Here is a 26311-nt window from a genome sequence, read left to right on the forward strand (position 1 = left end):
CCAACAGTACAGTAACACATAACAATACAAAACAATACACACAAAAACCCCAAAATAAAAAGAAATTAAGAAATATCAGAACAAGCAATGTCAGAGTCATGAATATATATATTGAACAAAAATATAAACACAACATGCAACAATTTCAACGATTTTACTGAGTTACAGCTCATATAAGGAAATCAGTCAATTTAAATAAATTCATTAGGCCCTAATCTATGGATTTCACATGATTTGGCAGAGGTGCAGCCATGGGTGGGCATAGGCCTACCCACTTGGCAGCCAGGCCCAGCAAATCAGAATTAGTTGTTGTTTTTTCCACAAAAGGGCTTTATTACAGACAGAAATACTCATTATTCATGATTAATTCAGGATTATCCGTAATCATGGTAGCATCCACATTAATGTAGAAGTGTTTTGGAAACATATTATATTCTTATTTACAATAAAAGTGACTCCAAAATGACACAATACATTATTTACCATTCATTTCTATTGGGCACAAAATAATCTGAAACACAACTAAAACAAACAGCAAATGCATCCAACAAGTTTGTAGAGTCACAAGCTTAATGTAATCATTGCATGCTAGGAATATGGGACTAAACATTTGACTACTTTAATACACATAAGTGAATTGTCCCAATACATTTGGTCCCCTAAAATGGGGGGACTATGTACAAAATGTACTGTAATTCCTAAACGGTTCACCTGATATGGATTAAAATACCCTCAAATTAAAGCTGACAGTCTGCACTTACCTCATAGTCATTGTATCATGTCAGATCCAAAGTGCTGGAGTACAAAAAACATGTCACTGTCCCAATACTTTTGGACCTCCCTGTAGATGGTAGCAGGCCGTGGCTCCGGTCCTTGATGATCTTCTTGGCCTTCCTGTGACACATTACATTAACGTCATTTAGCAGACGCTCATATCCAGAGCAACTTACATTATTTATTTATAAATTATTATTATTTTTTCATACCCCCTGTGGGAATCGAACCCACAACCCTGGCGTTGCAAACACCATGCTCTATCAACTGAGCTACATCCCTGCCGGCCATTCCCTCCCCTATCCTGGACGACGCTGGGCCAATTGCGCGCCGCCCCATGGGTCTCCCAGTCACGGCCGGCTACGACAGAGCCTGGATTCGAACCAGGATCTCTAGTGGCACAGCTAGCACTGCGATGCAGTGCCTTAGACCACTGCGCCACTCAGGACACCAGGTGCTGTAGATGTCCTGGAGGGCATGAAGTGTGCCCCACCCCCAAGCCTGACAGGATGCTCTCAATTGTGCAGCTGTATACATTTGTGAGGGCCAAGCCAAATTTCTTCAGCCTCCTGAGGTTGAAGAGGCGCTGTTCACCACACTGTCTGTATGTATGGACCGTTTCAGGTTGTCAGGGATGTGTGTTCACCGAGGAACTTGAAGCTTTACATCTGAACGCTCCAAAACGTTGCGTCCTGCTGAACGGTCCCCAGAGTCTACCGTTTGTTAATCTACCTACACATCCAGTATTAATATGATAACACTTTATTACAGCATCGCGCAATTATAACTATATTATATATAATGGCCTCAACTGGGTTTTCAACTAATATTGTTAGAGACTAGAGGGTCTACTCATTAAGGGCTGCGTCATACCGCTGCAACGTTGACGGTCTCGATTAATGGTCTCGACCATAGAAATAGAACGGCTCGCATACCTTTGAGAACCTGCTTTATCGCGTTGTTTCAACCAGGGAGTTAATTGGTTGCAACGGCAGGGTTTAACACAACAAGACAGAGAAGTAGCGAGCCATCCAAATAACAAACATCAGAGGAATATAGCGACCGAAGAGAGGCTGCAAAGTGAAGACGGGCGATAAAGATAGCTTTATATAGCTAGAGTAAGCTTAGCGCGCATGCTGACGTTACTAGCTAGCTACTGTACGTCGCAACGGCCCCAACGACCCCGCAGAGAACAAGCAAAACAACATCCAAAGGCGATAGTCAGAAGGCAGGGTTTACAACTGTATTTCAATGCTATTTTTAAATATAAAGAGGTTCGAGCATGATGTCCTGCTCTGGTAACCTGGTTTGGGATGTTAACAAGCGCTCCATTGGATATAATGAACCGAATGCTGTCAGGATCAACTACTTAGGTAAGAGCTCCTGACTCGGTCCAAAATAATTTGCAACAGCACAGACATCTACAGCTAGTGAACGTCGATCAGTTAACTAGCTAGCTATATTTTTGATTAGCTTGCCGACACGTGAAATACAAACTGACAACAATGCAACAACATTGTGCTATCTTGTTTCCCAGTTTAGACAACAGTAGCGTTGATACTTTGTTTCATTGCAACGATTGCTTTCCTTTCCGCTTGGGCAGCTTGCTATTTGTAACAATACCCCTTCACTTGCCACAACTAGCTATGCCTTTTTAAGTAGCTACACATAAGATACACCATTACGTATATTTGTGCCAGTTTGTGAATTCCTGTGTTGATATTGATGTTTGATTAACCGATTCTTTCCTCACATAGGTTATACAAGTTGTAGATAGGCCTAGGGGTACATTTCTATATCCACCTGCAGTCTACCCGTTGACCTTACAAAATAAATAATAATGCTGGTCATTTGAAGACTGTATTTCGGCAGAATATAGAGAAAGAGTCTTGGGCCAAGTCATTGGAAGTGTTGGTTATTGCGATTTGCCCAGTTGCTTATCAAATTAGTAGCTATCATTATATTATAGGTGATTATATTATGATTGAAGACATCCTTTTGTCTGACTATCAAACCTTGGCCTTTGAGAGAAAACAATGTAAACATGTATAATGTAAACATAACAGCATTGTTGAACTTGAACTGTGTGCAATTACTAACATCCAGACAGGTCAAATGCTGTCTTTCGCCATCTGTCCTTTAAACTCTTACAAGTTTCCAATGTTTATCATCTCCCACTGGGTTCTGGCATCTGTTAGAGGATGGGCCATTCTAAAGAATTCATGCTCATGTTTAAAATCAGTTTGAACTGAAAAAAAATCTGCCATATCATTAAAGCTAGAATCCTTAATTGCAACATCAATTTTTTGATTTATAAATTAATGATATATTCCCATTGATTCTTGAAGAATATACTTATAAATGCCTCATGAGCTTAGTTCAATTGTCGTACCCCATCAGAACCGGGCAGTTCCACGGTAACGGAATGATGCTGAGACTCCGATTTTTGACTTTAAAAGTATGCCAAACAAAAACCAGGGATTGCAAAGTTAAACATATCAAACAACTCTATGCACAAGGACGACTTTTAAACATTTCCACTGAAAATGTTACAAAAACACATTCGCTCAAAGAACAGTGCAGATGTAAAGTTTGGTAACAGAATGATGGTAAAATCTCTCTATGTTTTTTTGTGACCATGTTTTTATGTAGTTTTTTTTTTTGGGGGGGGGGGTGTTACAGGTACAAAAAACAACAACAAAGTAATGCATACAATAGGGCTGGGCGGTATCCAGATTTTCATACCGTCATACCGTTTCTGTACCATAACCAATATGAGCTGGGTATAATTTATTTGATCATCAAGACTCTTGGAAGAATATTCTATGGACCGATGATTCAAAAGTATAACTTTTTGGAAGACATGGGTCCCATCATGCCTGGCAAAAACCAAACACTGCATACCACAGTAAGAACCTCATACCAACGGTCTAGCATGGTGATGGTTTGGGGATGCTTTGCTGCCTCAGGACCTGGACGACTTGCCTTAATAGAATAAACCATGAATTCTGCTCTATATCAGCGAATTCTACAGGAGAATGTCAGGCCGTCCGTCTGTGAGCTGAAGCGTAGCAGGTTCATGCAGCAAGACAATGATCCAAAACACACAATCAAGAAATGGCTAAAAAGCAACACATTTGAAGTTTTGGAATGGCCTAGTCAAAGCCCAGACCTAATCCCAATTGAGATGTTGTGGCAGGACTTGAAACGAGCAGTTCATGCTTGAAAACCCACAAATGTCGCTGAGTTACAGCAATTCTGCTTGAAGAGTGGGCCAAAATTCCTCCACAGCGACGTGAGGGACTGATCAACAACTATAGGAAGCGTTTGGTTGGAGTCATTGCAGCTAAAGGTGGCACAACAAGTTATTGAGTGTAAGGGGGCAATTACTTTTTCACACAGGGACATTGGGTGTTGCATAACTTTGTTTATTAAATAAATAAAGTATGTAATTGTTGTGTTATTTGTTCACTCAGGTTCCCTTTATCTAATATTAGGTTTTGGTTGAAGATCTGATAACATTCAGTATCAAAAATATGCAAAAGTAGAGAAAATTAGAAAGGGGGAAAATACTTTTTCACGGCACTGTATGTGTGGGGCTTTAGCTGAGATTGTCTTTACAGAGTCAAGTACATTTGTCCAGGCCTCAATTGTTCCTTGGCTAGCACCATTTATTCTCTCTGTTGATAATTCTAATGTTATAACTTCTAATAGAAACTGTATCCACTGGTTAAATGGGAGAGCATGAGGTGGTTGCCATCTTAGAGCCCAACAATTTTTTGAGCCCAACAACTGCCTGCCAGAAGTAATCTTCTCTGATTGATTGAGAGTTATAAGGGGCTGTCATCGTTAAGTAACATGATAGATGCAAAGCACAGAATATTTAAATTCATGCACTTCTAAATTAATTTTGTTACTTTGCCCCAGAAGCATTTAACTGCAGGGCACTCCCACATCATATGAAGAAATGTGCGTTCCTGATTTTAGGGGACACAGTAAACAGCTGTGATTTGGGGCCAATTTCATCGTAAAACATTTCGTTGGTGTTAGATACAGTTTGTGAACAAACTGAAAATCTGTGGACCATACTTTTTTAATGGCTAACTCAGAATATGAGCTTTCCAAAAGTTGTTTATATATTATAGAGTTCAGTCCTTTCGGAAGCCCAGATCATTTATTTATAAATCCCATCATTGGATGGTTCGGTAGTTGGGTTTCCCAAGGGACTCAATAGTCCAGCATAGCTGACCTAAGTTGTAAATGTAGAAAAAAGGAGTTGCCTGGTAATGTGTATGTATCTTTCAAATCTTGAAATGTTCTCAAACCATTACTGTCCATGATATCGGTAAGGGTACAGATTCCACATTTGGACCATTGGGGGAATGCAATAGTCCGCCATCCAGATTGCAAGGCATTATTGTGAAATATTGGAGTATGGGCATGGCATTTTGATTCCCAGTTACATTGTTTTTCAATTTTGCGCCAAATAGAAATTGTGTGAGCAATAATAGGACCGAAGCGTAGTTTACATTGTTTAAGGGATATATCAGTGAAGATCCCCTCTTCCAGGGCAATAGGATACACCATATTTCTCTCTATACTCAGCAAGCGGGCAGAAGAATCATGTCTAAATCAATTTCAGGATGGGACGAAATGCTAGTACCTGGAAATCGTTTACCTTGCCATATACATTTTGAGACCGCACTGTGAATTTTATCCCAAAAGCCAGAAGGGGGAGCCATACGCAATGAACTACAGAAATTCAGCCGTGGCAATATATTCATTTTGACAATAGATATTCTGCCGGTTACTCGATTTTGAGCGTTTTGTTAAAGTTTCTGGCAATGGTTTTATCTAAGGAAGGAAATATATCTACTCCCAAATATAAAAAAATGGGAACTATTGTGATTCCATAAGTAGAGATGGACTCATCCATCGGGGTCTTGAGAGGCAGTAGGGCTGTTTTTGGTTAGATAATTCTGCTTAATCTCAAGCTATAAAATGTATCTACGGTCTTCAGTGCTTTTGGGAGCGATTGAGATACATTGTCTAAATATAGTAAAATATTGTCTGCGTATAATGAGATGAAGTGATCGGTAGATTTTAGTGTTATTTTCTTCGATTGACGAATTGCCTGGGCCAGGCGTTCCATGGATAATAAGAATAGCAAAGGCGAAATTGGATCGCCTTGTCTGCTGCTTCTAGTGATTCTGAATGGAGCAGAGCAGATATGGCCTGTTATAACTATGGCTGAAGGATTGGCATATAGTATTTTGTTTGGCATACTTTGAAGTGAAAATCTGAGTCTCAGTGTCATTCTGTTACTGTGGAATTGCCCATACACATAGCTTTACCTCCTACACATCCAGTTCTCAGTGTGTGCGTGTGTGTGGGAGATGGGGCCAGGAGTTGAATAATTGATACATAATCCTTAACACCCTGCTGGACTTCACAGAACGACAGCACAAACATCATCATCGCTTCCTTCCGCCCACACACAGGTCTCCATTCATCTCAGTTACGTTTCATGGGGGACAGATTTAATTGGGACACAACATGAGCACAGATTGGATGATTCATAAAACAAAGGCCACAACCAAAGCTTTAAAATCAGAGTACAGTAAGTGTTCAAACGCACTGGCATCAGTGTTTGTTTTCCTCGACACACAGGGAAAGAATCAGTCGATTTGGGGCAAATGGGCTACTCATAATATAACAGAGACTCTGAAATGAATCTGCTTGAGTGGGAAATGCACTGGAATTAAAAGCCTCTTTCTGACCTGGGTCTTAATCTAAAGTCTATGGTCTAGAAAAGAAAGCCCAGTCTTTTTCAACAGCTGCAGTGTCTGCAAGGAACAAAGTCCTATGAGTGTGGTACACCAGACTACATGATCTTAAATGAAACAGTAAGCATATGACAGAGGAGGCTACAGTAATGGGATCATCAACTTCAAAATGATCATAACAATCTACTGTTTCTATAATGAGGACATGTATTGGTTTACTTAATCCTTCTTCCTGTTGATATTAATTTACTGCCTGCAGCTCTGTAGTGGTTGTTTACAAACCTTCAGCTGTCCCTCCTATACACCACTCTTCCTGGGGTTGGCTCTCCACTACACTGACTGGCATCCCAAGTGGGTGGACCAGGACAACACTGGGGTTTCTCAGGTAGTGTGGGTACTGGATATGTGCACTCATGTCAGAGGACCCTGAACTGAAACTGCACCAGGCTTTTCCTTGAGCACCATTCACAAAAATCGATGATGCTCTGATTAAAACACGACGTTTTTATATGCCTAGGCTATATTCATTGTTTTTGATTTGCTGTGCTTCTATTTGATTCCCATCTGTTGTGTTGCCATCAGCTAACATACATTTCTACAATGTTCTACTACTCAGTCTGTGCCTTTTTAGCCTGTTTAATTGTGTGGCTGTTTCACTTGCTGGTGAAAAAGAATGATCAAGCTCCATAGAATCATACTGTTACAGTGGGGAAAAAAAGTATTTAGTCAGCCACCAATTGTGCAAGTTCTCCCACTTAAAAAGATGAGAGAGGCCTGTAATTTTCATCATAGGTACACGTCAACTATGACAGACAAATTGAGAAAAAAATTCCTGAAAATCACATTGTAGGATTTTTAATGAATTGATTTGCAAATTATGGTGGAAAATAAGTATTTGGTCACCTACAAACAAGCAAGATTTCTGGCTCTCACAGACCTGTAACTTCTTCATTAAGAGGCTCCTCTGTCCTCCACTCGTTACCTGTATTAATGGCACCTGTTTGAACTTGTTATCAGTATAAAAGACACCTGTCCACAACCTCAAACAGTCACACTCCAAACTCCACTATGGCCAAGACCAAAGAGCTGTCAAAGGACACCAGAAACAAAATTGTAGACCTGCATCAGGCTGGGAAGACTGAATCTGCAATAGGTAAGCAGCTTGGTTTGAAGAAATCAACTGTGGGAGCAATTATTAGGAAATGGAAGACATACAAGACCACTGATAATCTCCCTCGATCTGGGGCTCCACGCAAGATCTCACCCCGTGGGGTAAAAATGATCACAAGAACGGTGAGCAAAAATCCCAGAACCACACAGGGGGACCTAGTGAATGACCTGCAGAGAGCTGGGACCAAAGTAACAAAGCCTACCATCAGTAACACACTACGCCGCCAGGGACTCAAATCCTGCAGTGCAAGACGTGTCCCCCTGCTTAAGCCAGTACATGTCCAGGCCCGTCTGAAGTTTGCTAGAGGGCATTTGGATGATCCAGAAGAGGATTGGGAGAATGTCATATGGTCAGATGAAACCAAAATATGCTGAGGCGTTTCTTTGATTTACGAGAAGAAATTGAACAGTTCATGGAAGAAAAGGGCAAACCAGTGTTAGAATTTCATTCCGCAGAATGGATGCAGGACCTTGCATTTATGGTGGATGTTACAGAGCACCTGAATAACTTGAACAAATAGACTGTTCTCTCTGCTACCGCACGGCAAGCGGTACCGGAGTGCCAAGTGTAGGTCCAAAAGACTTCTCAACAGCTTCTACCCCCAAGCCATAAGACTCCTGAACAGCTAATCATGGCTACCCGGACTATTTGCACTGCCCCCCCACCCCATTTTACGCTGCTGCTACTCTGTTAAGTATTTATGCATAGTCACTTTAACTCTACCCACATGTACATATTACCTCAACTACCTCAACTAGCCGGTGCCCCCGCACATTGACTCTGCAACGGTACCCCCCTGTATATATATAGCCTCCCTACTGTCACTTTATTTTACTTCTGCTCTTTTTTTCTCAACACTTTTTGTTGTTGTTGTTTTATTCTTACTTTTTTTGTTTAAAATAAATGTACTGTTGGTTAAGGGCTGTAAGTAAGCATTTCACTGTAATGTCTGCACCTGTTGTATTCGGCGCATGTGACCAATAAAATTTGATTTGATTTGCAAGGGCGCAACAAAGTTGTCACGCAGTATTATGACAGCATACATTCTTTCAAGTTGAAGCTGTCATTGTGGGAGACGCAACTTGCCGGTGGAGATGCAGCTCACTTCCCCTGTCTGAAAAATGTGTGCGCGACCCAACATGTGGCAGACATGAAGCGGTTCAAAGATAAAATAACGGGACTGTTACGGGAGTTTGAGCAACGCTTTCAGATTTATGTTTATATGTTTTTATGTTGATGTGCTATTGTTTTTAATTGATTTTATTTTATTTGTATATTTAACCTATTCTTGACTCTGTGGTTCTTGCACTTGTTTGGGGAACAGGATTTCATTCTTTTTATCTACATTTCTGCCTGAAAAATGACGTTCTGTGATATACTTCTGTGAATCACTGAGGCATTGTGTGTTTGTTCTTTGTCCTCAGAACTTTCAAATAACTTGAGGTGTTTTATGATTAATAGTGATGTTGTGCTTTTGGACACTGTCCTCAGGCTCCAGCTTTATGTTTATATGTTTTTATGTTGATGTGCTATTGTTTTTAATTGTTTTTATTTTATTTGTATATTTAACCTATTCTTGACTCTGTGGTTCTTGCACTTGTTTGGGGAACAGGATTTCATTATTTTTATCTACATTTCTGCCTGAGAAATGACACCCTGATATAGTTATGTGATCTGTGAAACAGTTCTGTTAATCACTGAGGCAGTGTGTGTTTGTGTGTTCTTTTTCTTTAGAATTTTCAAATAAACTTGACGTGTTTTATGATTAATAGTGATGTTGTGCTTGTACTATTTTGGACACACTGTCCTCAGGCTCCAGTTTTATGTTGTATGTTGATCGTATTAAAACAAAGAAAACAATCTGAAGTTGTTGTTTTTAAGTTATATATATATACCATGATTTTTCCGGTCCGGCCCACTTAGGAATAGATTCTCCTCCATGTGGCCCCTGAGCTAAAATGAGTTTGACACCCCTGCTATAGGCTATATCAGATACGTTTCTTTTTTTGCAGGGGAAAAATTTGGCTTTTTATAAACACATTTCATGCAATTCTACTACACTTTATATGACTGGAGACATTAGGTGAAACATATATATTTTTACACAAATTACAAGATACACTACTCTGCTTACACTGACAAACAGATCAATAAAAACAACATTGTCGGATCCATATAAAAGGCCTACGAGAAGGGGAGACACATACAATATGACGTCCATCTAACCTGGAGGAGGAAATTATTGTCCAAAAACAAACTTTCATGTGGCACTGACCCAACAATGATAAAGAGTGAATATGAGCACTCACCGGGGATATGGCCGATGCTCTCCGCTGGTGCCAAGAAGGTAGGCCTAGGCTATACTGTTCGCTCAATTAAGTTGAGAATGTTGATAACTAAAAGACAGATTAGAATCTTGTCTTCTCTTTACAGCATTAGCCATTTGCTTAACAAACTGTTTTCCCATGATTGTATTTTTGAAATATTGCGGTATGCCTGGCTGGGCCTCTACCTTTCACTGACAGTTGCAACTCAACAATCATCTAGTTAGCATATCCGCTCGCGCTGCCCAAACTGTGGGCCCTCCCGACTGTAGACAATGCGATTTAAAGCAATCCACATCTTATTTTTAAAAAATAATCTAATGATCCTCTCTGGCCAAATCATGCTTTCTGGTGTAGTAGCCTATATTTATTTTATTTATTGGAGTAGGCTAATTAGGCTATATCATTTTGGCAATTTACTTTAGGGCAAGCTTAGTATGTATGTTACACTTTATCACAAATATGATTTCAGTGAATCATTAGTGAGGAAGTGGCTTTGAGAGATGTGATCTTCTGCAGGTTTCACATTCTCTGTTTCCCAAAGATGAATAACAATTACCACATGCTTGAAAAGCTACAGTATCAACCACCGTGCACAGTGTGTAGCAACAAAGCTATGGTCATGGTATCCTATGTGATATTGACTCAAAGATGCCTCTGCTCTCAAACTTTATGGAATTGACAGACACTGTGCTAACCATGCCATTCAGGATACCAACCATCTTCAATCAGAGGCCCAGACAGTCTCAGTCACTGATGGGATGCAAATGTTGGCACACATCTCCATCCGTACCAGTGGTTTTAGTGTCATCTACCTCAAGAATGAGAAACACTGAAAAATTAAAGTGTGTCTAGTTTTTAAACCCACTATGGCTCCTTCTTCAGAATCAGACCTCTTGGCACAGGGTCAATTGCCTGTCACTTCTCTTCTCTAGGGTTTGGTGACACTGGGATGTGGTGACACTTTAGCTTGTATAGCATGATGTTATAGGCTATATGTGGTTATGCTGTCTGGGGCTACCGGAATGGTAAATGTGTATTTTCTATCTGGGGCCAAGCTAACCTGTGATTGTATTGAGTGGTGTTTGAGTGAGGATTAGCAGGCCCAGGGGTGGGGCAGGTGGCGTATGGATCTGCCTAGCGCTGCATTTAGCTTGACTAGGCTGGCTGTGTTGCTAGAACTGTCAAAATCAATGGACAGGAGAGACATGCATGTAATCCTACCAGTTAGAGGCTACATTTGGCACTGTAAAAGGGGGGCCGCCAGGGGGGCTAGCATAGCATTTGTGGAATCTAAATCCCAACAAAAGCTAGAAGGATACTTTAAGGGAGAGTTAGGCCTAGGCTAACCATAGAACATTTAAGGCTATATGTTGCACAGTCTTCCTCACCCATGAGATTTAGCAAGATCAAAGTAGCCTACATGGTTTCAGCTAAATATGTTAAATCTATCATCACATGACATCAATGCTTATCAGAAAAATAAAGAGGGGGCTGGGACATGTTTATCTGGTGTCTCATTCTCTTTTTAGACATTTGACTTTAAATATCTGAAGGTTGAAGACAAAGGAGGGGATATGGAGACAACACCATTTTGAGCTGTCAGGCCTTTTTACAAGCATGTCTTCAATATTCCACTTCTCCAATGGTGAAATATCGTTATATTGATGCAGCCGAAGCTGTTCATTCCAGAAGGTGTGAGCGTAAAATGGGCAGCTTTCAGGCATGTCTTTGGGGACATCACTGACCTGGGAAGAGCTCTCTGTTGCCCTCCATTTTCTCTTATTGATTGGGTCTAATCCTCAACACTCTCAAAATGGATTGGATGTGAAAAGAACATCATGGCATAGGGGTGTGTGTGTGGGTGGGGGGGTGCCTGGAGTGTTGATAGTCCGGCACGAATAACTGTTTGATTTGAACAGCAATGCAGCAGCAATGAACTAGAACCCAGATGTAGGACAAAAGCTGATATTGTGCCTTGAATGCACTTACTAACTTGAAGCTCAGACTTCAATACGATTACAGAGCATTGGCCTGTTTATTTATTTATCATATTACCTATTTATTTACCTTTGCCTCTCTATTATTGAATGGGACTTTCCAATTTCATCTGGCTAGGCGACACAATATACATAGTATCAGTGTTTGTTTATATGAGCATTTCAGGACTGGCACCGAGGCACGCAAGGTCACAAAGGCCATAGTGTTAATGACTGTCTGCTGTAATTCTACTTTATTGCCTTTGACATTGGCCTTGTACTGTCAATGCACAGTAGAGTCTGTCATAGTGGATGATGGAACTAAGGCCTTCCTTTCCATGCCCTCTACGAATACAGAATGCAATGAATGGTTTTTAGATTCTAGCCTGTCATCGCTTTACCTGAGGGCATGAATTCTCGCCCAATGTTTTTTTTCTTACTATTCTAAGGCAAGTTGAATAATTTGAGGCGAGGATTTATTTTAAAACCTGCATCTTCTAGCCTGATACAGTTTAAGTTTAGAAGCAAGTTCACTGCCAAACCTGAACCTTTCTTCATGACATTAGTCTATTTCAGGACAGGATAGGCAGCCTGCTCATTTGGTTCTTCCCCTCTCCCTGTGATGGTGACAGCAGATGCGAGGGAGGCTTCCTCAAGATGAATAATACATTATAAGCCACAGAAAGACTGATTGCAATGATTCTATGTGACGCGTTAGTCCTCTCCCTGCTCCCTCTGTAAATACTGAGAGCTGAGGCATGAAAACAAACCATGGCAAAACAAAATGGAGCCTTACAAATGGGTTCCAACACTTCTGGTATAGGGTATGGCCATTGCTTTGTCATCTACCCTAGTCGATGACTTGAATTCATCAGTCATTTTTAATGCTGACTGAAGTAGTCCAAAAATAAATGAAAGTTCAAGTCATGGCTAAACAATTGTGACTTGAAAGAAAGTCTTTCTTCTGTTTCTGCACAGGTAGAAGAGAATTTGTCCAGCGGCTGAAACTCGAAGCGACACTCAATGTTCACGATGGCTGTGTAAGTACACATTACCCACCCTGTGTATGTTTTTGTGTCTGTGGTGTACACTGTGCATGTCTGTCCCTCCTTTCATCTTTAGAGCACTTCACCCTCCCCCCTGTCTGTCAGTCAGTGAGACTGACTGACTGAGTGACGGACAGACAGGAAGTGATGGACAGATGGACAGGGAGTGATTCTGTCATTCTAATCCTGTCCATTCAGTTGGTTGGAGTCTTCTGTTTGGAAAATAAAGAGATAAACAACAAAGGGTTGATGAAACTTCTGCATAGTACAAACAAAATCTGTCTGCCATACACAATCCCCTCGTACAACTTACTGCAATATTCCCGGATTGTAGGCTACATACACATATTTGTCCAAGCGAGTTCTGTCAAATTGTGTTATCTCTATTCTCTCAAACCAGTAGCTTGGAGTTTACGCCATATCACTCCCACCTACCCAGTCCTTATCAGTGCATATGAAAGATGCAAAGGGACAAGAAGACGTAAGGAAGCCATTTTTAAATGTCGCTCCGCTTACTGCATCACCAGCCCCTGTCTCTCTCCCTGAGGTCCTGTCTGTCACGAACGTCCTCTCTCTCATTTTGGAGACCTGAAGTCGAGCTGCCCTCCAACATGTCACGGGTGCCATTCTAACTCACAACCTCTATTGTGCCCTTACGAGTGACGAGATGTTGTGTTGGTGCTGGGGGCCATCACTTTTCAGTTTCCCAAATCACTGTATTGCCAGATGTTGAAAAACTAAGATGGAAGAGATACATTTAGATCTACTCTGTAGATAACATACTGTACAAAAGTACTGGATCACAGAAGTAGCCTAATACATACTGTATTGTCATGTAGGCTATTATTACACTTATTTTACAAAAATACACATTTCTTAAACAGCCTCTTGCCCATGTTTCGACTCCTTGGTGTTGTAGGCATATGCAGATCTGAATTTCTAAAGGGGGTTTATGGGAGCTTGTGCCGTATTGCTGCTCACACCTTTCTTCTTCCTGTAGATCTACAACACAGAAGGTACTGGGGCTTGGGGCAAGGAGAAGAAACTACTGTAGGGGTTGGTTTCAGACTGATTCAAAATGATGCTAGTCTGACTCTGAAGGGTCAGAGGGGTATACTACAAAGCAGCATCAATGAGTTAGCCAGCTAACTTGGATGAATAACTATTGGTTTTCTGGTTCATTAAGAAAGCGAAACTTAGAAATGTGTTTTTGGTTGTTGAGTCAATTAGACCATGCCTATTTCAATCTTATCTTTCAAAAACATTAAAAGTAATTTCAGAATATTTAGTTAGCTGGCTAATTCATTGAACCTGCTTTGTAGTATACCCCGCTGGTTGAGTCGGGTTGAGTTGAGGCTGGAGAGTGGAGGGAGGTAGGGACCTGGGCAGCCAGGGGCATCTGGGCAACAGAAGGTGGCACACAGTGGTCTGGGTGGCAAAAGGACTGACACAGACACACAGTATTCCTACAGAGTTTGATCAAGTAGTATTAGTATACAACACAACATGCAGAATAATTTGTAATGCAGGTGATAGGATAGGCCTATATTAAGATCAAGCTACAGTCTGCTTGAACAAAAAAGATGGTGGTTGTGGCAGGAGAACCCCACTTTTTTTAGTTCCGTTCCGACCAGAAAATAACGAAAGAAAAGTTACAGTTCATATAGTTCCCATATAGTACAGTTCATACATTCATTTACTCCCCCAATTAGCGCCGATAGAGCAGCTTGCTGTGGAACGGGTAAGATGTTATAAACAGTACCAGTCAAAAGTTTGGACACGCCTACTCATTCAAAGGTTTTTCTTTGTTTTTACTATTTTCTACATTGTAGAATAATAGTGAAGACATCAAAACTATGAAATAACACATATGGAATCATGTAGTAACCAAAAAAGTGTTAAACAAATCAACATGTATTTTATATTTGAGATTCTTTAAATAGCCACCCTTTGTCTTGATGACAGCTTTGCACACTCTTGGCATTCTCTCAACCATCTTCACCTGCAATGGTTTTCCAACAGTATTGAAGAAGTTCCCACATATGCTGAGCACTTGTTGGCTGCTTTTCCTTCACTCTGCCGTCCGACTCATCCCAAACCATCTCAATTGGGTTGAGGTCGGTGGATTGTCGAGGCCAGGTCATCTGGTGCAGCACTCCATCACTCTCCTTCTTGGTAAAATAGCCCTTACACAGCCTGGAGGTGTGCTGGGTCATTGTCCTGTTGAAAAACAAATGATAGTCCCACTAAGCCCAAACCAGATGGGATGGAGTATCGCTGCAGAATGCTGTGGTAGCCATGCTGGTTAAGTGTGCCTTGAATTCTAAATAAATCACAGACAGTGTCACCAGCAAAGCACCCCCACACCATAACACCTCCTCCTCCATGCTTTACGGTGGGAAATACACATGCGGAGATCATCCGTTCACCCACACCACGTCTCACAAAGACACGGCAGTTAGAACCAAAAATCTCAAATTTGGACTACAGACCAAAGGACAGATTTCCACCGGTCTAATGTCCATTGCTCGTGTTTCTTGGCCCAAGCAGGTCTCTTCTTATTATTGGTGTCCTTTAGTAGTGGTTTCTTTGCACCAATTCGACCATGAAGGCCTGATTCACACAGTTCCCTCTGAACAGTTGATGTTGAGATGTGTCTGTGACTTGAACTCTGTGAAGCATTTATTTGGGCTGCAATTTCTGAGGCTGGTAACTCTAATGAACTTATCCTCTGCAACAGAGGAAACTCTGGGTCTTCCATTCCTGTGGCGGTCCTCATGAGAGCCATTTTCATCATAGCACTTGATGGTTTTGAGACTGCACTTGAAGAAACTTTAAAAGTTATTGAAATGTTCCGTATTGACTGACCTTCATGTCTTAAAGTAATGGACTCTCATTTCGCTTTGCTTTTTTGAGCTGTTCTTGCCATAATATGGACTTGATCTTTTACCAAATAGGGCCATCTTCTGTATACCCCCTACCTTGTCACAACACAACTGATTGGCTCAAATGCATTAAGAAGGAATTCCACAAATTAACTTTTAACAAGGCACACCTGTTAATTGAAATGCATTCCAGGTCACTACCTCATGAATGCCAAGCGTGTGCAAAGCTGTCATCAAGGCAAATGGTGGTTATTTGAAAAATCTCAAATATAAAATACATTTTGATTTGTTCAACACTCTTTTGGTTTCTACATGATTCCATATGTGTTATTTCATAGTTTTGATGTCTTCACTATTATTCTACAATCTAAAAAATAGTAAAAATAAAGAAAAACCCTTTAGGTGTGTCCAAACTTTTGACTGGTAGTGTACATGTTTGATTGGTCAGGTAAGTGCAAGCCCGAGATGCCACTGAAATTTCACAGGTGGGGGGAGAGCAAGAGAGGGGTGGACATGGAGGGTGCTTGGCTTGAAGCGCTGAACATCATGACATGACGTGAATTGGAATGTGTTTAGGCTATTACTAGCATTATAACTTAACCAAATTATAGAATTACTGTGCCTTCAGAAGGTATTCACACCCCTTGATTTTTTCCCACATTTTGTTGTGTTACAGCCTGAATTTAAAATGGATTAAATTGAGATTTTGTGTCACTGGCCTACACACAATACCCCATAATGTCTAAGTGGAAATATGTTTTTAGAAATGTTTACCATTAATTAAAAACTTAATAAGTATTCAACCCCTTTTGTTATGGCAAGCCTAAATAAGTTCAGGAGTAGAAATGTGCTTAACAAGTCACAAGTTGCATGGACTCAGTCTGTGTGCAATAAAAGTGTTTAACATTATTTTTTTATGATTTCCTCATCTCTGTACCCCACACATACAATTATCTGTAAGGTCCCTTAGTCAAGCAGTGAATTTCAAACAGATTCAACTACAAAGGCCAGGGAGGTTTTCCAATGCCTCTCCTCTCAAAGAAGGGCACCTGTTGGTAGATGGATTAAAAAAAAAGCAGACATTGATTATCCCTTTGAGCATGGTGCAGTTATTAATTATACTTTGGATGGTGTATCAATACAGCCAGTCACTACAAAGATACAGGTGTCCTTCCTAACGCAGTTGCCGGAGAGGAAGGAAACCGCTCAGGGATTTCACAATGAGGTCAATGGTGACTTTAAAACAGTTACAGAGTTTAATGGCTGTGGTAGGAGAAACTGAGAATGGATCAACAACATTGCACTAAAGTAAAACTGCAAAAAATGTGACAAAGAAATTAACTTTATGTCCTGAATACAAAGCGTTATTTTGGTGGCAAATCCAACCCAACACATCACTGAGTACCAGTCTTCATATTTTCAAGCAAGGTTGGTGGCTGCATAAAATTTGATTTGATTTGTAATGGGTATGCTTGTCATCGGCAAGGACTAGGGAGTTTTTTAGGAAAAAAAATAAACGCAATAGAGCTAAGCACAGGCAAAATCCTAGAGGAACACCTGGTTCAGTTTGCGTTCCATCAGACACTGCGAGACTAATTCATACAATACAAATTCACCTTTCAGAAGGACAATAACGTAAAACACAAGGCCAAATATACACTGGAGTTGCTTACCAAGACAACATTGAATGAAGTTTTGACTTAAATCGGCTTGAAAATCTATTGCAAGAAATGGCTGTCTAGCAATGATGAACAACTAACTTGACAGAGCTTAAATATTATTTTTCAGAATATTGTGCAAATATTGTACAATGCAGGTGTGCAAAGCTCTTAGAGACATACCCAGAAAGACTCACAGCTGTAATCACTGTCAAAGGTGATTCTAACGTGTGAATATTTAAACAATATATTTAAATATATATTTAAACAAATTCGATATTTCTGTATTTCATTTTCAATAAATGTGCAAAAATGTCTAATTGTTGTTATGGGGTATTGTGTGTAGATAGGTGTGAAACAAATCTATTGAATCCATTTTGAATTCAGGCTGTACCACAACAAAATGTCAATAAGTCAAGGGGTATGAATACTTTCTGAAGCTACTTTACATTACAAATATTTTTGGAACACATTTTGTTTTTATTAACCAGTTCTCAAGATTTGAAAAGAACAGTTCTGCTGGAGCAGCTACTTGACACTTTTAATAAGGCACTAATTTCATTCATTCTTAAGAAGGATAGAGACCCCACTGACCCAGGCAGTTTTCGCCCTATCAGTTTAATCTGAGTTTATTGTAAGGTGCTCTCCAAAGTACTAGCCATGAGGCTGGAGAAGGTTTTACCTCATATTATTAACATAGATTAGATGGGATTTGTAAAAAGTAGAACCTCCACAGACAATCTTAGACGTTTGCTTCACCTCATGTGGCTGAGTCAAAAAGAGGATACTCAGGTGGCAGCCCTTTCCCTAGATGCAGAGAAGACATTCGATAGGGTGGAGTGGGGCTTTTTGACAAATACCAAGTGGGTTAAGGTATTATACTCCAATCCAAGAGCAGCAGTCCTCACAAATGGTATGATCTCTTCCTTTTTTTAATTTGTCGAGGGGAACCCAGCAGGGCAGTCCTCTCTCACCTCTCCTTTTTACTCTATTTTTGGAGCCCTTGGCAGCAGCAATCAGAGCTGATTCAGGAATCAAAGGAGTAATGGGAGGTGCCAGAGAGCGTAAACTGTTCTTATATGCTGACGACATATTGTTACTTATTAGGGAACCGGCCACATCAATCCCTTTGGTTTTGAACACAATTGACATGTTCTCACAGATATCTGGTTATAAGATTAATTGGCAGAAGTCAGAGGCTATGCCTGTATCCAAATTCTGTCCTCCTGTTGCAATTACTTCATTACAGTTAAAATGGGTGCCATCAGGGATGAAATACCTGGGTATAAGACTGAGCAATGAACTGCAAAATATAATGCAAATTAATATGATGCCACTACTACAAAAAATTAAGAATAATCTTGGTAAATGGAGGTTGCTTAATCTTACTTTATGGGGCAAAATAAATACTGTGAAAATGGTTGTGGCACCACAGTTTAAATATGTGTCCATGATGCTCCCTGTGACCATTTCTCCCTTACTATTTAAGCAGTACAATCAAATGATTAAGGATTATCTTTGGGATGGGAAAAACCCCAGAATAAATGTGAACAAGTTATATTTTCCAAGGGATAAAGGAGGACTAGCACTACCCAATGTAGAACTTTACAACATATCATTTGAAGTAGCCAAATTGCCCAGACAATGGGGCAAATATGATTCCCATTTGGGATGGACTCAGATTGACAGGTCTATCACAGCCCCGTTTAAGCCTATTGAGGCCTTATCACCCCAAAATATTCAGAGACAGCCAACTGAAGAGGATAACCCAATCCTACAACATTCCCGAGAGGTATGGGTTAAGATTCATAAGATGCTTGGAATTTCCCAGTATAAACAAAAATATTCTTCCATATGCACAACCCATCGGTTTCCATAGGAAAATATTTCATTTATCTGGGAGGTATGGCTTAGACAAGGCCTGCATGCACTAGGGGATCTATAGGACATAAGCACTCCTTTATCATATCAGAACCTGAAGGAGAAATGTAATTTGCAATTATAAGGCTGATTTCTGGAAATACTTACAACTAAGGAGCTGCATGGGGTCTTTTAGGAGTATTAACCTCCAGAGAGATGAAAACTTGTTAGAACAATATTTCATGTTACCAGGAATATCACACTCCGCTTCAGTGTTTTTATAAAAGAGTCTCATATGCACAATATGGAAACTGATTTGGCAGAGGGATCTTAATTGTGACATTGAAGAGGATGTATTGAAAAATGTAGTTTCCTATGTAGGGTGGTGTACCAGGGATACAAGGGGTACATTTACACATAAGATTGTTCATAGATACTACTGGACCCCAGTTAGATTACATAAAATGGGTTTATTGCAAAATAATTTATGCTGGAAATGCAAGGGTGAAGTAGGTACCTTTTTGCATGCTATATGGGAATGTCACATGGTGCTCCCTTTCACAGCTGTGCTTATTAGGGGATATATCTATTTTACTACCAGGTGTTAGCAAAGAAGAGTTTGGTCTTGCCTCAGTGGGTTTTCTTACTGCGGCTAGACTCATACTACGTAACTGGAAGAGCGCAGATGGTCCGAAATCAACAGATTGGCTCAAACTCATGGTGGAGACTGCATCTTATGAATCAATGATAGCGAAATTACAGGAGAGGAAAGGGAAATTTAGTATGATATGGGAACACTTTTCTAATTACATTTAAACTCAGTTTTTCACAATTCCTGACATTTAATCCTAGTAAAAATTCCCTGTCTTAGGTCAGTTAGGATCACCACTTAATTTTAAGAATGTGATATGTCAGAATAATAGTAGAGAGAATGATTTATTTCAGCTTTTATTTCTTTCATCACATTCCCAGTGGGTCAGAAGTTTACATACACTCAATAAGTATTTCGTAGCATTGCCTTTAAATTGTTTAACCTGGGTCAAACGTTTCAGGTAGCCTTCCACAAGCTTCCCACAATAAGTTGGGTGAATTTTGGCCCATTCCTCCTGACAGAGCTGGTGTAACTGAGTCAGGTTTGTAGGCCTTGCTCGCACATGCTTTTTCAGTTCTGCCCACATTCTCCATAGGATTGAGGTCAGGGCTTTGTGATGGCCACTCCAATACCTTGACTTTGTTGTCCTTAAGCCATTTTGCCACAACTTTGGAAGTATGCTTGGGGTCATTGTCCATTTGGAAGACCCATTTGCGTCCAAGCTTTAACTTCCAGACTGATGTCTTGAGATGTTGCTTTAATATATCCACATAATTTTCCTTCCTCATGATGCCACCTATTTTGTGAAGTGCACCAGTCCCTCCTGCAGCAAAGCACCCCCACAGCATGATGCTGCCACCCCGTGCTTCACGGTTGGGATGATGTTCTTCGGCTTGCAAGCAACCCCCTTTTTCATCCAAACATAACAATGGCCATTATAGCCAAACAGTTCTATTTTTGTTTCATCAGACCAGAGGACATTTCTCAAAAAAGTATGATCTTTGTCCCCATGTGCAGTTGCAAACTGTGGTCTGGCTTTTTTATGGCGGTTTTGGAGCAGTGGCTTCTTCCTTGCTGAGCAGCCTTTCAGGTTATGTCGATATAGGACTCGTTTTACTGTGGATATAGATACTTTTGTACCTGTTTCCTCCAGCATCTTCACAAGGTCCTTTGCTGCTGTTCTGGGATTGATTTGCACTTTTCGCACCAAAGTACGTCCATCTCTAGGAGACAGAACGCGTCTCCTTCTTGAGCGGTATGATGGCTGTGTGGTCCCATGGTGTTTATACTTGCGTACTATTGTTTGTACAGATGAACGTGGTACCTTCAGGCGTTTGGAAATTGCTCCCAAGGATGAACCAGACTTGTGGAGGTCTACCATTTTTTTTATGAGGTCTTGGCTGATTTCTTTTTATTTTCCCATGATGTCAAGCAAAGAGGCACTGAGTTTGAAGGTAGGCCTTGAAATACATCCACAGGTACACCTCCAATTGACTCAAATGATGTCAATTAGCCTATCAGTAGCTTCTAAAGCCATGACATCATTTTCTGGAATTTTCCAAGCTGTTTAAAGGCACAGTCAACTTAGTGTATGTGAACTTCTGACCCACTGGAATTGTGATACAGTGAAATAATCTGTCTGTCTGTAAATTTTTGGAAAAATTACTTGTGTCATGCACAAAGTAGATGTCCTAACCGACTTGCCAAAACTATAGTTTGTTAACAAGAAATCTGTGGAGTGGTTGAAAAATGAGTTTTAATGACTCCAACCTAAGTGTATGTAAACTTCCTACTTCAACTGTATATAAGGGACGTGCGGGTGAGAAGCTAGGGCATAAATTGGAACAAATGTATGTGTAATGTTTTTTGTTGATGTATTTTTATCAAAACAAATATATTAACTTTTTTTTGTTGCTCTTTTAATATTCCAACCACTGATATATATGTATTGTTAGTGTTATGTAATGTCATATTGATAAAACATTTTACAAATAAAATACGAATATATCAGTTCTGTTCCGGAACACTACAGATCACTTTCGTTACCGGTTTTGTTCCCTTAAGCAGTTCCAAATCCTGATTGTGGTCATAGTGATGATTTAATGATCTCCTCAATTTCATGTTAGCAACCCACAGAGCTAGGCCAGAAGAAATTGAATAAGCAAGAAAATAATATGAAAAGCATCGCCTACCACCGGTGATATCAATGCCAACATGTTTTTTCAGTGAATAGCCTATTTATTACACAATCTAGACCTACATTTGTACAATACTTTTCTGTAACATCAAATGTTGTGCCTTTTCTAGATGGATACCAGTTAACAGCAGTGTAGTCTTTAATAGCGTGGCTGTATTTTGTCTTGGCCACCACTGACACACGTTGTTAGCAGAGTGGCGACAACAGGAAAACATTCTTACCCCCTTTGGAGAGACTTTAGCGTTCTTTATCATTGAAAGATAATCTGTCTGTTTCCAATGCATGCATGACATTGTCCCCCACATTTAGAATGGGCTCCCTTTTGTGTCTGTCTGTATAGTGTGGTGTGTGTCTTTCTAATCTAAACCATCAACCATATATATCTAGTTACAGCATATGTGTGTTATTTTAGCACATAACACACCACTCTTATTAAGCTAATGTATTTTCTCAGACAGTGATGTGAGCAGTTTCTCCGAAATTACAGCCGTTCTGTGAAAATGCAATACCATTTACAGTGTTTTAAAGCTGCTCGACAAGGGACGGAAAATAAAACATGACAGGGGATTAAATCACCCAGAAAGACTATTTGGGAATTGGGGGGTTGATGGGGAGGAGGGGTCCAATTTGGTTTGGCAATGAAGAGGGATTGTGTGACCAACCTTGTTGCACACTGATGGGTCTCGCCCCAGAAATGGAGGGAAGAGTGTATCGACTTCCGCTGGAGGACTTAATGAAATATTGATCTACGGTCCCAAAGACATGACGCCTAGCGAAGGCGTTCACCGCCTTTAGTTCCATTCTAGTTCCATGTTTCTCATTTGGTGAACGTTCACCTGGTTTCTATTTGATTGGGGGACAGTGACACATTCAGATGTTACACCTTAGATTGGTTTACGAACATCCACAGTTGTAGACGTTCTTTCATAAAGTTGTTTCAATATTGTTATATGTGCATGGAGTGAACTCACACACTGTATTTTGTCCCAATCAGGTCAATACCATATCCTGGAACGATACAGGGGAGTACATCCTGTCAGGGTCAGACGATACCAACCTTGTCATCACAAACCCATACAACAGAAAGGTAAGGAGAGCTAGAGTCTAATGTACTGTATACCAGACCTGGGTTCAAAGAAGTGTATTTTGAAATAGTATTTGAACCCAGTTCTGTTGTATACAGATGAACCTTATGACCTTACATCACCAACATCATGTAGCTAACTGTGTTATAACAACAGGATCTACCTGGGGTTAAATGATAATGGATTGGATTTATAGAGATAGTGCTTTATAGGTGCTCATTATATGCCTGCTGAAAGATCTTTCTTGTCGATAAAGACGGACAGAGAAAAAAGCAGACAGTGGTTAGATTTCTATAAACCTCCCATCACCCTAATCAACAGCCAAAGAAATTGGCTGTCGAGGGATTCTGAAAAATCATAATCAGCGATGTCTGTCTCTTGTGTTGATATGAAACAAGAGTGACCTTGGTCAATTAAGTGCAGGTTCTATTTTTTTCAGTGCCCGGCCGTGCATTAAGTATACCTTTGTCAGCCCTCTTCTATTATACAATTATTATCCAATCACTTAAAGGTGCAATATGCAGAAATCGCTCTACCATTTCCTGGTTGCTAAATTCTAATAATTTGCCTAATGTCAGTTTACGTGACAAAACAAGCAAGTATAATGTAGACTAGAGAATCATTGTACCATCTACACCGCTGTGAAATACCTTTTAATAACCAAAAATATTGTATTTTCAGCTGTTTGAATCTGGTGTACAAAACAGAAAGTAAAAGATGCAAAAACTTAAGAACCAGAAGCATAGAAATAGCATACATAGAACAGATCTACCGCCTCTTAGACTTGCTTTCAATGCGAATGACAGACCTATAACTCACATTTCTATGTGAATTTGGTCATGTCGCCCAAAAAGTTACATATTAACGCTTTACATTTTATAATTATCTTAGTCAAGCACAATTCAACTGACCAGAATGTTTTTTGCGTGATTGAGTTGACTTCAGTTGACGAAGCATGGGAGAGAGAGAATCAATATTTTCCTTTGAGTCAGAAGACATAGGGAGCATCCCAGTGGTCTTCAATGCAAATGAAGAGGATACCAGGAGAGGGAGCCACTTTAGACTATTGAGACGCTCCTACACAGTAAAATTGCAGTTAATTCAACTCCTATGGAGGCAAATGTAACACTATTTTGGGGTTTATATGGTCCCACCCCCATTTTGTGTTAACTACTCTGGTCATGGTGTTGATATTTTTGGAGTTAAAACGACTCTAAATGCAGTAAATATCCAACTCTCAGTTGCTTAAAATTAACTCCAACTGCCATTTTACTATTTTCACTGTTGTTTTTAATCAACTCCCTTGCCATTTTACACTTTTCTGTGTTGTTTTGAATTAACAATCAACTACAGCAGAGTACATTTCTCTTTCAGTTTATTTCCTTTTGAGTTATAAGAGTGTAAAGCCTTATTTGAATATTTCTTAATGTGTCAAATTATGTTGGTTTGCAATGTGATATCACATTTCTGTTGGAAGTCAACTTGCAGGAAGATATCCAGCACTTTTACATCATTCACAACTTGCATTCAGAATGCCTGTCAGAGTAGGGAAGAAAATACAATACACTATATGTACAAAAGTATGTGGACACCCCTTCAAATTAGTGGATTCGGCTACTTCAGCTACACCCGTTGCTGACAGGTGTATAAAATCGAGCACACAGTCATGCGATGTCCATAGACAAACATTGGCAGTAGAATGGCCTTACTGAACAGCTCAGTGACTTTCAACGTGGCACTGTCATAGGATGCCACCTTTCCAACAAGTCAGTTCGTCAAATTTCTGACCTGCTAGAGCTGCCCTGGTCAACTGTAAGTGCTGTTATTGTGAAGTGGAAATGTCTAGGAGCAACAACGGCTCAGCCGCGACATGGTAGGCCACACAAGGTCACAGAAAGGGACTCCCAAGTGCTGAAGCAGTTGCAACACTCACTACCATGTATCAAACTGCCTCTGGAAGCAACATCAGCACAATAACTGTTCTTCGGGAGCTTCATGAAATGTGTTTCCATGGCCGAGCAGCCGCACACAAACCAAAGATCACAATGCCAAGCGTCAGCTGGAGTGGTGTAAAGCTCGCCGCCATTGTACTCTGGAGCGGTGGAAATGCGTTCTTTGGAGTGATGAATCATGCTTCACTATCTGGCAGTCCGACGGATGAATCTGGGTTTGGCGGATGCCAGGTGAACGAGACCTGCCCCAATGCATAGTGCCAACTGTAAAGTTTGGTGGAGGAGGAATAATGGTTTGGGGTTGTTTTTCATGGTTCATGCTAGGCCCCTTAGTTCCAGTGAAGGGAAATCTTAACGCTACAGCATACAATTACATTCTAGACGATTCTGTGCTTCCAACTTTGTGGCAACAGATGGGGAAGTCCCTTTTCTGTTTCAGCATTACAATGCCCCCGTGCACAAAGCGAGGTCCGTACAGAAATAGTTTGTCGATCGGTGTGGAAGAACTTGACTGGCCTGCACAGAGCCCTGACCTCAACCCCATCGAACACCTTTGGGTGTCCCCGCAGCAATGTTCCAACATCTAGTGGAAAGCCTTCCCCGAAGAGTGGAGGCTGTTATAGCAGCCAAAGGGGGACCAACTCCATATTAATGCCCATGATTTTGGAATGAGATGTTCCACGAGCAGTTGTCCACATACTTTTGGTCATGTAGTGTACATGAAGACTACCTATACTAACCTATACTATCTCACTAACGGTTGCTATAAATGTAGAACAAATTATTTTTCTTATCTATGTTTATTATAAGATTTTAAAAAGTCAATGTACATGCGAAAACACAGATATTGAAACAAACAATGACAAAAAAATCTACCTGCAACAGAGCATGCTGGGAAATATGACAATGAGGCCTCTCCCACATCTGTGGATAACTCCATAGATTTCTCCATCTCTGGTTACTCTTAATGGAGTTAAAAGTACCCCCCGTCCCAATGAACTC

The 26311-nt window shown here is 40.4% G+C and overlaps 1 protein-coding gene across 7 annotated transcripts in view; it reads left to right on the plus strand.

The window, feature by feature from the left end:
* Positions 1–1690: 1690 nt before the first annotated feature.
* dcaf6 (ddb1 and cul4 associated factor 6) overlaps positions 1691–26311 on the plus strand; it is a 64860-nt gene continuing 40239 nt past the window's right edge. For 4 of the 7 annotated variants that reach the window (XM_041868045.2, XM_041868060.2, XM_041868053.2 and 1 more), the window contains exons 1-3: positions 1691–2147; positions 13013–13074; positions 23267–23359. In XM_041868045.2, the coding sequence (XP_041723979.1) occupies positions 2057–2147; positions 13013–13074; positions 23267–23359 (246 nt within the window). In that variant the 5' untranslated portion in view covers positions 1691–2056. The remainder of the gene's footprint in view (positions 2148–13012; positions 13075–23266; positions 23360–26311) is intronic. The other 3 variants (XM_041868066.2, XM_041868083.2, XM_041868090.2) reach the window with 2 other exon arrangements.

The sequence above is a fragment of the Coregonus clupeaformis genome, chromosome 4, assembly GCF_020615455.1.
Source record: "Coregonus clupeaformis isolate EN_2021a chromosome 4, ASM2061545v1, whole genome shotgun sequence".
Classification (NCBI taxonomy): Eukaryota; Metazoa; Chordata; class Actinopteri; order Salmoniformes; family Salmonidae; genus Coregonus; species Coregonus clupeaformis.